Source organism: Nomascus leucogenys, chromosome 9 (assembly GCF_006542625.1).
Source record: "Nomascus leucogenys isolate Asia chromosome 9, Asia_NLE_v1, whole genome shotgun sequence".
NCBI lineage: Eukaryota > Metazoa > Chordata > Mammalia > Primates > Hylobatidae > Nomascus > Nomascus leucogenys.
The window spans coordinates 52,336,168-52,349,419 of NC_044389.1; the positions used below are offsets into that span (position 1 = coordinate 52,336,168).

At 33.0% G+C, this 13,252-nt stretch overlaps 1 protein-coding gene across 4 annotated transcripts in view; it reads right to left on the minus strand.

The window, feature by feature from the left end:
• Nucleotides 1-2,076: 2,076 nt before the first annotated feature.
• The window catches only part of LOC100599929 (UDP-glucuronosyltransferase 2A1), a 63,797-nt gene continuing 52,621 nt past the window's right edge, over nucleotides 2,077-13,252 (minus strand). The window contains exons 3-7 of one of the 4 annotated variants that reach the window (XM_003265692.2): nucleotides 12,626-12,774; nucleotides 9,631-9,762; nucleotides 8,540-8,627; nucleotides 7,855-8,074; nucleotides 2,077-3,312 (exon numbers count right to left, since the gene is read on the minus strand). In XM_003265692.2, coding sequence (XP_003265740.1) covers nucleotides 3,033-3,312; nucleotides 7,855-8,074; nucleotides 8,540-8,627; nucleotides 9,631-9,762; nucleotides 12,626-12,774 — 869 coding nt within the window. In that variant the 3' untranslated portion in view covers nucleotides 2,077-3,032. The remainder of the gene's footprint in view (nucleotides 3,313-7,854; nucleotides 8,075-8,539; nucleotides 8,628-9,630; nucleotides 9,763-12,625; nucleotides 12,775-13,252) is intronic. The other 3 variants (XM_030818441.1, XM_004088981.2, XM_030818440.1) reach the window with 3 other exon arrangements.

Sequence of the window (13,252 nt, forward strand, 5' to 3'; positions counted from 1 at the left end):
GTGCAATGGCTCATGTCTGTAATCCCAGTACTTTGTGAAACCCAGGAAGGTGGGTCGCTTAAACCCAGAGGTTTGATATCAACATGGGCAACACAGTGAATCTTCGTCTCTACAAAAAACAAAAACAAAACGAACAATTAGCTGGCTGTGGTGGTGTGCACCAGCAGTCCTAGCAACTTGGGAGGCTGAGGTGGGAGGATGACATGAGCCCAGGAGGTTGAGGCTTCAATGAGTGGAGATTGCAGTACTGCACTCCAGCCTTGGTGACAAGTGAAACTCTGTCTTCCGAAGAAAAGTTTTAAATATACAATTCAATGGTTCATCATATATTCATAGAATTTTTCAACAACTGGAACAACATTTAGACTATTTTATCACCCACCAAAAGAAACACTTTACCCTTAGCCATTCTTTATCCTGCATTTTAGGCAAACACTAACTTACTTTTTATCTCTATCGATTTTCCTATTAAGTGCATTTCATATGAAGGGACATATTGTTATATGAAGGATCTTTGTTGTTTGTCATCTATACTTAGTATAATGTTTTAAAAAGTTTCATTAATGGTATAGCATGCATCAAGACTTTATTATTTTTATTGCCAAATAATATTCTACAACATATTGTTTATTCATGTATCAGTGATGAACTGTAGTTTTCCTTCCAGTTTTGGATAAGATGTTGTTAATCAACATGCACGTATTAATTTTGTATAGACCTATTGCCATTTGTCTCGGGTATATTACTAGAGGTAGAATTCCCGGGTCATATTGTAACTCTGTGTTTAACCTTTTGATAAACTGGCAGATTGTTTCAAAGTGTCTGGATAATTTTTGATTCACACAAGTGAAGTGTGAAGATTCCAAATTCTCCACATCCTTGCCAACACTTTTAATTATTTATCTTTTTGATAATAACCATGTTAGTGAGGGTGAGGTGGTATCTCATTGTGGTTTTTACTAACATTTTCCTGTAATAATGTTGAACTTAATGATGCAGAGCATTTTTTCATTTGTCCTCATTGGACATTTACATATTCCTTAGAGAAATGCCTGTTCAGATCTTATGCACATTTTTAGATTGCGTCATTTTTTTTTTATCATTGACCTGTAAGCTTTCTTTATAAATTTCTTACATAAGTCACTTACCATGTATGTAATTTGCAACTATATCCTCCAAAGTCTGGTTTCTCTTCAGACTTTAGTGATGGTGTTCTTGGATGTACAAAAATTTTGATTTCAGTGAAGTCCAATTATCAGTTTTAATTTGACTGCTTCTACTTTTGGTGTCATATCTAAAAACCTTGCAAAATTCAGAGTTAGAAAGTTATACCCATATTCTTCCTGCTGAGAGTTTTATAGTTCTTGATGTTACATTTAGGTTATTTTTTTTATCTATTTTTAGTCCATTTTTATATATGGCTTGAGGTAAGGGGTTTAGGTTTATTCTTTTGAATATTGATAATCAGTTTGCCCACTGGTATTTGTTAAAGATACTGTTTTTTCTCCGTCGTATAGTTTTGCATTCTTGTCAAATATCAGTTGACTCTGTGTTTGACTATATTTCTAGATTTTACGAACTATTAAAATTGAGTATATGCCTAGCTATATGCCTGCAGTTAATGCATGCTAGGTTTAATACTTAGGTGATGGGCAGATAGGTGCAGCAAACAACCATGGCACACGTTTACTATGTAACAAACCTGCACATGTATCCTGGAACTTAAAATAACATAAAATTGAAAAAAGAAACAGTGAAAGAAAGAAGAATTTCAAAAATGTTACTAAGGCAATGAATGTAATTTGTCTTCTCAATTTCAAATATTTAAATTACCACTTTAGCTAGAAATGCCATTAAATTTATAAAGGGTAAAGAAAGCAAAATCTTCAATATATTTATTAAATTAATGCAAGGCTTAATCAAGTAAAAGTATTTGCCTTCAACTAGTGCTTTCCGTTGATAAATATTTATTATGCCATATCCTTGGTGAAGCTCTTAGTTTTTTATATACATAGCATAACAATTAATTGATAAATTTAAATTTGTGGAGATAAAGATAAAAATAATGCAATGATATCAAATTCCAAGTAAGCATTTTTTATTTTTTGGCATAAAATTAAACTTTTGATTACAAATAGTGATAATATATTGTGAACATTAGTGATTTTTAAGCATAATTAATTGATGGTTCATGTAATTATTTGCACAGTTAACTAAAAATTTTATAAAATTGATAATATTTTCTAGATTTCTAACAGTTATATCCTCTAAATATGATCTGTTCACCTTCAACATATAACCTAGTACTTTCTCCTTGAAATAAAAAAGAGTCAATTGATTTATTTATTAAAGACAGTACCCAAATCTTCCACTACAGGTTATATAAGAATATATGTTGAAGAAAGGCAGGCAAGTTATACCGTGATTTTCTAGATATGCTCAATGAAAATTTTGTAGACATTTAATAGGGATGCACATCACACTTAAAATTCATTCTCTAACTCCTGAAACATTGAGCAAGCAGAGGAGTTTGTTTTTATTAAAAAAGGAAATCATTACCTTTCTCATAACACACTACTCTCCTGTGGTGGCTCCCTGATTTGTTTGGTATATGGAAACTTGTGAATTTGACTCTTCCTTACACCTATCAAATTCCATCTACACTGTATGCATTACCAGGATTCAGCATATTGTTCATCATTAATTAAGGTTAACTACAAAATAATTTGATACTATGAATAGAACATATTTAAAATTAGGTAGTATCCTTGTGTCAGAAAAATGAAAGGAAGAGGGTATAGTCAGCAGGGAGAGACAAAGGAAAAATAGAAGGCTATAACTCACAAGTTAATAATAATCATGCCAAAATCTAGGCTTTATCAGTAGGCTTATCGCAGATAGAGAAATAGAAAATTTGGAAACAGGATGGGAGATGCGTTTTTGTTAAACTCCTTTTGGCTGGAATTAATAGGACTACACTACTCAGAATTTTGCCAAACTTAAAAATACGTACATTTCCTCTTTTTCTTGACCTATTCTCTTTTTTTCTTCTTTCCTATCTTACCAAGTTTTTGACAGGAAAACAAACAACATCGTATGACCAAAAATATAGCCGTTGTCACACAGACCAGCAAGAACCCAATTACATCCAAAGAGTGGTACTGGAACCAGGTGAGGTCGTGGGCAGCTGGCCGCAGGTGCTTGGCTCCTTTGTGGCGCATGACAAACTCGATCCAGAAGACTGCTCGATCCAGGGGCTTTACAGGTTGATCATGGTGAATTCTTGATAACCTCATAGCATTCTCTTTATAACTAGAAGACAAATAAATAGGCAGAAATTAGATAATTTTTGTTTTTATTTTCATTGAAGATAAATATGTGATACACTTTTGCTATACAAGTTAAAGGCCATAGTTACGTTGAGAAAATATAATTCTTGCATGAACTTTGCTAGTTGCATAGGATTTTAAGAGTTATGAAAAGGAAGATATGGATGAAATATATGCTTAACATAGTATAATCAAATGTAGACATAAAAAAGTAGAGTAAGCCAGTTGTAAATATATATGTTTAGCATAATTTTTCCAAAAATAATTTTGATACTGTGTGAACTCTACTGTCCAGGATGGTTCCAAGATGAAGATGGTACATAACCTAATACTGTGGGATAAAAATCATGTAAGACATACATAAGCATATCCTCTAATGTCTGGCTAGTTCATATGACAGACAAAGGAAATTGGCAGTCAGCATTAGTGAGTCATTTTACAGTTCTAAGCTGTTGTCACTGTGATAATTACTCTGTGGCACACATTTGCATGTTTGTGATGAAAAGGACAGTGTCTGTATCTGTAACATGAAGACTGAACAAAAATACTTTGGTGATTTAAGAAGTGGCATATCCAAGTACATGAACTTTGATGTTTCAATTGAAACATCTCTCTAGAATTAGAGCTCTAAATCAACTTGCCATCACAATAGCGATAGTAACAGAGATAACAGTTCTAATGGCCTCTCAAACAATATTGGGTGGATATCTACATATTTAAAAGGCAAACTATGTCTTCACTTGCAGTTTCCCTAGTTGTTAAACCAAAATTAGTAGGTTTCATTTTGGTTTGTGTCTGGAATAAAAGTTCCAGCCTGTATTCATGAAGATGAGAGAAGGTAAATGGTTTGTGTAGAGATGTCCCGGTGTTGGCAGGACGTTGTTAGGACTGGGGAATGGGGAACATGGTCATCATTTGCAAGAGAATATGGTACACTAGATTCAGCAGCAGGAGTAGTTTACATGTGTTGAGTGTGTGTGTGTTTGTGTGTCTGTCTGTCTAGTGAAAAAGAATATTCATACTTTCAACTGCATTGAAACAGGTAGGATCAAGACAGTAATTTCACATGGATCATCATAATATACTTTAGGCAATAAATAAATCTGTACATGTGAATCGAAAAATAATAAGAAGAAAGCATGTTTTCCTATAAATGATGTGGAACAAAGACCATGATCATAAATTTATTATTTCATGTTTTATTATACACTAATGTTTTATGACTGATATGGTAAAATATTTTGAATAATTAAATTACAATGGTCTATCTATTCAAATGTAATTTTTAATGTTTATTAATTGCTTTAATGAATAACAGAATGGAGTACAAACACATCCATATATATACTCTACACTATACCTTGTGTTCCCAGAGGTGGTATTTGGTTTAGGGTTAAAGTGTATGTATTTTGAATTAAATAATTTTTAGGCATTTATTTAGAAATTTGTAACAGTATTTATAGTTCTCATTTTTTGCATCAATAGTTTTGTCAATGAAATGAATCAAAATCTAAAATATTTGAAGATATTTATTTGTAGCAAGATATGAGTGACCATGGCCCATGATAAAGCCCTCAGGAGGTCCTGAGTATATGTGCCCAAGGTTTTTGGGGTGCAGCTTGGTTTTTACATTTTAGGAAGGCATAAGACATTAATCAAATACATTTAAGAAGTACATTGGTTTGGTTTAGAAAGGTGGGACAACTTGAAGTGGGGGTGCATCCAGGCTATAGGTAAATTTAAACATTTTCTGGTTGACAATTGGTTGAGTTTCTCTAAAGACCTGGGCTCAAAGGGAAGGAATGCCTGAGTTAAGATAAAGGATTGTGGAGATCCAAGTCCTTATTTGCAGAGGCGGCCTTCAGGTAGTAGGCTTCAGAGAGAATAGGTTGTGAAATGTTTCTTATCAGCTTAAAGTCTGTGTTGATGCTAATGCCGGAGAGGTATACTGGGTCATGTTTGACCCTCACTTCCCATTATGGCCTGAAATAGACGCTCAGGTTAAATTTTAAAAGATCTCTGGCTGAGGAGGAAGTCCATTCCGACGGTTGTGTGGGAGGCTTAGAATTTTATTTTTGGTTCATAGTTTTCAAGTCAATAATAAAATGTAGTGATCATTTTAAGCATTAGAGTTAAAGAGAATCACAGACCGTACCTACGCTGATAATTAATACAATGAACCAAATTGTCAGCAACTAACAACTTTGTAATAGTCTAATTGACTAGACATTAAGGTCAAAAAAAGATCATATTTGAGCCTTGCTGAAGCTCCTCACCCACCACTTAGCTCGTGAATTATGATTTCTAAAATTATGACTTACACAACATGTATGTATTAATAAAAGTCAGTTAATTGGAATGTGGATAGAGAGCAAAAGTGGGCAACCAAGGCTGAGTCTTGGTATGAATCTAAACCAACTGTTGAGAGTCTTTCTTTTTTGAAATGAATACACTGGCCCTCATGTCTAAAATGCCTGGCAAAGGGCATTGAATAGATGTTTTTAAGCAGCTTACTTCCATTAAGAAAAAGCACTAAATTCGATCCGAGTTTAACTTCCCCTCTACTTCCTGAATCTCAGCCTTCAGGAAAGTGAATGAAATATTAAATCTGTTCTTCAAGCTTGGACTCTACATGAAAACAATTAAGTCCAATACAACATAAAGCAAGTTTAAGGTACCCACACAAATTCAGAGCAAACACCAAGACCGAGAAAAAAATAACAGCCTGATAACCACTTAAATATACTGAAAAATAAATGAGAAACTAAAAATGCATTTAGGTATGGCATATAGTCCAAAGAAGAGGAGATTCAAAATACAATAATAGCGGGAGGGTAATGAATATGATATCAAAATTGACTTATAAAGCAAGAGGAGTGATAAGGAGACAGGTGAGCTGATGAAATAAGTTGTTAAAAGTGACAGTTGAAAGAATTAATAAAGAAATTAACAACAGCAAGCAATGCTCATGGTAAAAATAATAAATTTACTAATTTGTGAACTATTTGAGGCAATCTCAATGAATTAATAATAGTAAAAATTGATTAGAACAATTAGACATGAAATAATAGAGGAAAACATACCAAAATATTTTATCATAGGGAAGACTAAACTGGTGCTCCAGAAGTAAAGATAAAAAATAGAAATAAAAGGCATTCTAAGAAATAATACACAAAATAATTAATTTCTGAAAAGAAAAACTGGATAATTTTTTATCCTAGATTAACAGTGTTGTAAGGACACAGTATAATTGAAGAAAAATATATAAAATAATTTGTAAGAATACACCATAATTGAGTTTCTGAATTTTAAAAAGTAACGATTTCTTTTTCCAAGTTGAAAAGAAAGCAAAAAGATAAAATGGTCAGGCAGGACTCAGAAATCATATAGCACAATTTAAACTGGAAGGCCATGAGTAATATTTCCACAGGTCTGAAGGAAAGAAAGCAAGAGCTAAACATATTTTTTGCAGATAAAAGTCATTCTCATAACAAAGCAGCGAGTGAATATTGCTAAACATTATTTCGGAGGATTCAGTATACAAGTCTTTATTGGAAGAAAATTCCATGTGAGATAATCAGTCAAGAAATAAATCCTAAATATTTTGGAATAAATAATCTCTAATTCAATGGTGAACACTGAGTCCCTTAAAATATAGGAAAAAGACTAAATGTGAGAAAAAAATGACACAAATATTGGTAAAGTAAAATTACAATATAGGTAATACAAATTTGGAATCAAATAGAGATACATTTCAAAGCAGGAGTTCAACTATAAGTAGCTAAAATTAAAACACATCATCAAAAATAAAGACTCAAAATTACATATACATATATCATATTACTTCTTATCTTTGGTGAAATCTTTCAGAGAAAAAAAATAAGACACGATATATATACACACACACTATCTACTAAGCTAGATATATAGACATATATATAATATACTAAGCTATGTGTATATATATAGCTCAATATATTTTATAGATTCATTTCAATCTAAAAGCTGTCAGATAAAATTATACTTAAATTTTATTTAAAATATCACATAGTACCAGTCAATATTTAAAGAATTATTCACTACCCTATATCTTTTCTGTGTGTATACATATACTAATTAAAGGTATAGAATGGAATATACTCAGTGTTAATAGTTATTTCTGAATGATTATTACTGGGCAGATTATCATTTTAATTTTGTATTTACTGATTAGTTTATAATATGCATATACTTATTAATTAGTTTATAATATTAAGCAGATTATCCAGAAAAAATGAGAATTTATATCATCATAGCATTCTTTATCTTGAAAAATATTGAAATAATATTTGAAATCTTAGGATTTTCTTATTTTTCTGATTTCAGCAAATCACTTCAGCAGTTTGGCAAATAAAATGGTTTTTATATTGGTCAGGTTACAGTTGTTATTGGAAAATAATTAAAAAGTATTAAAGAATGTACATTTTCTGGTATTATAAATAACATAATTAATGTTTGACAAGTCGTTAGGAGCGTTAGTACTTACGAAGGTTCATTAATGACTGTTCTCAAAGCGCTAAGCAAATCCACACTTGTCATTGTGTTTAGGTTCACTTCCACAGCTGCTCCTTTGGCCTTCATGTGAGCAATGTTATCAGGCTGATCAGCAAACATGGGAACTCCCACCATAGGGACTCCGTGGTAAATAGCTTCATAGATCCCATTAGTTCCACCATGAGTGATAAAAGCTTTGGTTTTGGGATGACCTAATTTGAGGATGGAGTGAGAAGTGGGTGTGTAATAATAACACATTAGCGGAATTTGAGAGACAGAAGGGGTCAAAAAGCTATAATATATCTCTCTAAAGAAGGATCCGTTTTCTACAAAAGCAGATCACATAGGGCATTGGTATGTCAGAAAACTGTGATCCCAGGATAAGCAGTAATTAACAGCATTTGCATTTTCTGGGAATATATTACTGAGGAGATGATATCTGAACTGAAAATGAAACTTGAAGTGTGATTAATCTTAACTGAAAATGCTCTTTTGTGAACCAGAGAAAGCATGAATCTATAAAATTAATGGCAAATTATGTAATTATGTCTGCTTTAAAATTGAGTGTCAAATAAAATTTTAAATTATTAAAAATTTATTGAATTTATTTGCTATTAAACAGTTACTTAACTTGTCTATTGTCCCACTATACAGCTTTTCTTCCCCCACAGTCTTACCAAGAAGATCATTCTGGGGTATCCAATCATAGAGCTGAGTATTGTTCCCTAATGTGGCTGGTTTCTTTCCTTTGTATCTCCATAAAACCTGTGGAAAATGGTGCTTTAATTTTGCAAGGAAAAACACAATGAGGACATTTTAAGTTGGTAGAATTATTTAGAAATCAATTAGCCAGCTACTTGGAGGATGGGAATTACATAAGCAGTAGTTTACAAACGTTGAGATACGTAGTAGAACTGTTTATATGTACCTTTTTGTAAAGTCTTGTACTAATAGTTTATCAAGTATAGTATTATTGTTTTGATATTTACCACTTAAAAGCTTTTGGAAGTTAGATTTTAAGTGAAGCAATAGAATGTAAACAGGACCAGTTTAATCAATCACAACATGGAGGAGAAAAAATCATGAGGAGTGCTATGTGCTTTAACTAATACATAAATATAAAGAGTCCTAGGATGTGTCATGAATAGAAGTATAAAAAGAATAGAAATGCAAAATTGTAGAGATAAAAATTGAGGTTAATTGAATAACATAAGTCAGAAACTGCATGTTGTTGGACTATAATATTTGAATTTTAATTGTTTTTAGCTACAGAATATTCAACTTAGAAAGACTAAGTGAATCTAGGCTTCTACTTCTAAACCAACTACACTTTGATAAAGTTGTAATAAAACCTAGACATTTGAATTATATTTTTAGCATAATTTCTCCCTGCTTTGTGTATACACTCTCTCTTTTCCTGGGCCATGGAGCTAACAAACTTCAAAACTTTTGAAAGTAGTCAGTGGAGAACAAAAAATTTCAAATAGTAAAAGGTCAGTGGGGGCTTAAAGTTTTCATTTCTATTCCATTAAAAATAAATGACTTCAAAAAAGTCTGTGTTTCTAAAATAATGCCAAGGCTCAGTAGGCAAATGATTCAATGTGCTAATGTTCACAATTTTAATATATTACACAATGTTACTTACAACTGTTACTAGTGATACTCAGTGTATAATGAGTTTCAATTTTCATATGGAAAGAACATTACTAGCTGCACTGTCTCTCCCATTAGTAAAAAGCTGTGTACCAGGATCCCAGGCTGTACTGACCTTCTGTGGAATCTGGGCAAGGGCTGAGGCAATAAGATTGGCCTTTTCTTCTGTAAGGTTTTTGACCATTGATCCCAGAGAAAACACCACGACACCATCTTTACCTGAGCTCTGGATAAATTCTTCCATTTCCTGCACACATAATATATTTTCTATTACAAAGGTGTAGCATCATAAGAAAAATAAGTTTACTTACACATTTATGTAGGTAAAATTGAGATGTATGTCAGAGAAACTGTTAAACTATCTTCTGACATGCAGAAAGATCTAGTTTCTATTTTTTTTTTTTTTTTTTTTTACAGAGTCTGGCTCTGTCACCCAGGCTGGAGTGCAGTGGCATGATCTCTGCTCACTGCAACCTCACCTCCCTGGTTCAAGTGATTCTCACACCTCAGTCTCCTGAGTAACTGGGATTATAGTCTCATGCCACCGTGTCCGACTAAGTTTTGTATTTTTAGTAGAGATGGGGTTTCAACATGTTGGCCAGGCTGGTCTCCAGCTCCTGGCCTCCAGTGACCCACCCGCTTCGGCCTCCCAAAGTGCTGGAATTACAGGCATGAGCCACTGTGCCCAGTCAGATCTATTCTCCTTAAGAGGAAACATGTCTCTAAAATGTATAACTTGAATATACAATCAGTGATTACAAGTCCAAGCATGGAAACAAAACCATTACAGAAATGAACACTAAATAAGGGACAACTCTTCTCATGGTAACTGAAATTGTTACCCCCAAGGCTTAATTTAACCAATCAACAGGGTTGTTTGCAAACTCATAAAAATGGTTTTTGGAGGGAAGCCCAATAAAGGATACTGAGCTAGGCTTTTAAAATTGTTAGCATGCCAGTTATATCTAATAAAATTATTAATAAATTTACCGGTTCCTGTTAAGCATTCAAGATCATTTTCTCAAGTTTATGCTTTCTTTGATTAATAGGTCTAAGAAAAAGTTTGTTTAAAATGGCATCTAATAGTAACATATTTTAGAACAGGATAACAAAGTGCATCTCCAACTATAATCACAATGATGCTTATGAGACAATGCATCTCTCTCTTCCCGATGTATAAGCTGCCATGAGTGTGATGTTAGCTATGTGCCCTTAATTTGAGCCTTAAAGAAAAATTAAAATATAAATTTGTCTTCCAATAAAGTTCCTTAGGTCATTACTTATAGTTTTGCAAATTTGACACTGCAAAATCTGAGATTAAGGCCTTTCACATCATAATCTATACGAATGATACTTTCTACAGATGTATCCTTCATTCCCTGTGCAAATATTTGTTGTGATCACACTGGAATCACTGATGTATCACTTTATGACTAGACAAATTATTAGGGGAGGGTGATATCTTAAGTGAAAATAGATTGCTATTTTTGGCTTAGTTAATGTCAGGAGAATATTTCTGAAGTCCCAGGAATTGGTGCTTTGCCATTTTGATTTATTTTCCAAACAGATATTAATTCATTAAAATAACACACACACACACACACAAACATACACATACACACACAAACATACACACCTACCATACTGATATGGAATTTTCATTTGACAGTCTCTTGTTGTTTTTGTATTCTGTGTACCCAGTGATTGGCATAATTATTTCATCAGCAATATAATCCATGATTGGTATTCATATTTCCCAAGGCCTATATCGATATTTATATTGATTGAACACATAATGGCATAATGTCTGCTATTGTAAAACATGGCTGATTTGTCTTTGTGAAATTATGAATGTGTATATGTGTGTGTTTGTGTAAAAAGTGGGTTTGGGAGGAAAAACATAGTAGGGTGGCATGGGTCATTATCCAGTGACTTATGGATACGTCATGTATATTTCTGTTTCTTTATTTAGATATTGGTACATTATCTCCTATAATAAACATTCACTAGAGCTTGCCTGCAGCCATAACTTAACTGGCAAGAAAATCCTGAAATAAAATTTTTAGAATCTAGAAATAAAATTTTAAACTTAAATATGTCTTTTACCATAAACAGAAATTTAGTACTCTTATGGGAACCTGCAACTTTCTAAAAAGATTACGTTGGTTGGTGTATGAACCAAATAAATAATAGCCTGTTTCCTCACTCCCTATTGATAGTTAAATACATTGTTCCTGCCCTATGTACCTGTACTCTATGTTGCTTCTCAACACTTTTTCTGTATAATTTCTCTCCACATTTCTTCTCCGAAGACTTCATATTGTAGCATACAACTTCTTTCTCATGCCATAAAACCTGACATTATATTTATAAAGAACCAATACAACATTTGAGTCTCTCAGTTTTATAATAGCTACTTTATGCTGATGAATCTGAATCTATTTCTAATGTTTTCTGCTTGGATTTACACTTTGTACTACCTAAAAGATTTCTAGAAATTACCAAAAATCCTTTTGGTTCCTTAAAGTACATAGGTCAAAAACTGAAGTCACCATTGTCAACTCAAAAGAGTTTTTTTTTTTAACCAATTGATTCCTGACAGTAGATGTCACAACTATCTAATAAATTCTCAAGATTAAAACCTAAAAGCCCTGCCTCATTTCATTGTCTTTCTTCAATAATGACTTCTTACTCAGCAAGTTATATGGAATTCACCCAAGAGTTTTCATGAAGACATCTTTATCTCTCAAGAAATTTGGTAAATGTTCCTGCTCATAATGCTATGTGGCTTGTTAAGAAGACTAGGGCAGTCTCCTTCGTAATTTCTATGATCTGGTTTTCTGTTCCCCCAAGTCCAGTATCAAGGTGTAGACACACTGATATTTGTAACGCAAAACTTGAATCATTTTATTCTTCAGTTTAAATTGTCAGTGTAAAGTCCAAAACACCTAATATCACTTGTAGGAGACCTCTACCATGAGGAAAATAGATGTGGAGTAGCAAATTGAAATGTCCAGCAGCATTTATTTGTTATTGAGGCTATAAACTTTAAAAGAAAATTATGTATTTTATTATAAGGAGCATAACATCCTCCACTGTTGTAGACCTACCTTAGGTAAAGGTTTGGCAGGTTTGCAGTGCAATCCTCCAACAAACTCAAAATTAGGTAAGTATGGACGAGGAAATTCAAAATCCCAATATGTTCGGATTAACCAAATTTCAGCTTTCCCCATAGTCTCACATAATGTAGTGGGTCTTCCTGGAGAAAATGAAACAAGTTAGATGGAGGAAATTAGCTTATATGTTTGCTGAGGAGAAAAAAAACTACCAGTAATTTCCTGATAAGCTATTAAGAAAAAATTCAATTAGGACTTCTAGAATACTTATCATGTTTACATATTAAGAAGAAAGAGAAATTAAAGAGGAAGGAAGAAAGGAAGGAGGAAGGAAGAAAAGAAGGAAGGGAGGAAGGGAGGAAGGCAGGCAAGCAGGGAGGGAGAGAGAGAGGAAAGCAAGCAAAAGTGAGAAAAAGGGAAGAAAGAGATAAAAAAATAAAGAGAGGGAGAGAGAGAGGGAGAAAAGGAGAAACGGAGGAGAAACGGAAGAAGAGAGGGAGTAGAGTGGGGCTTGGGAAAGGAAGGAAGGAGGGAGGATTTTTAGTTAGTGAAAAACAAGTAATGTATAAGTGTAATTTCACCATAATAAATAAACCAAAATTAAACTATAACTACAACTAC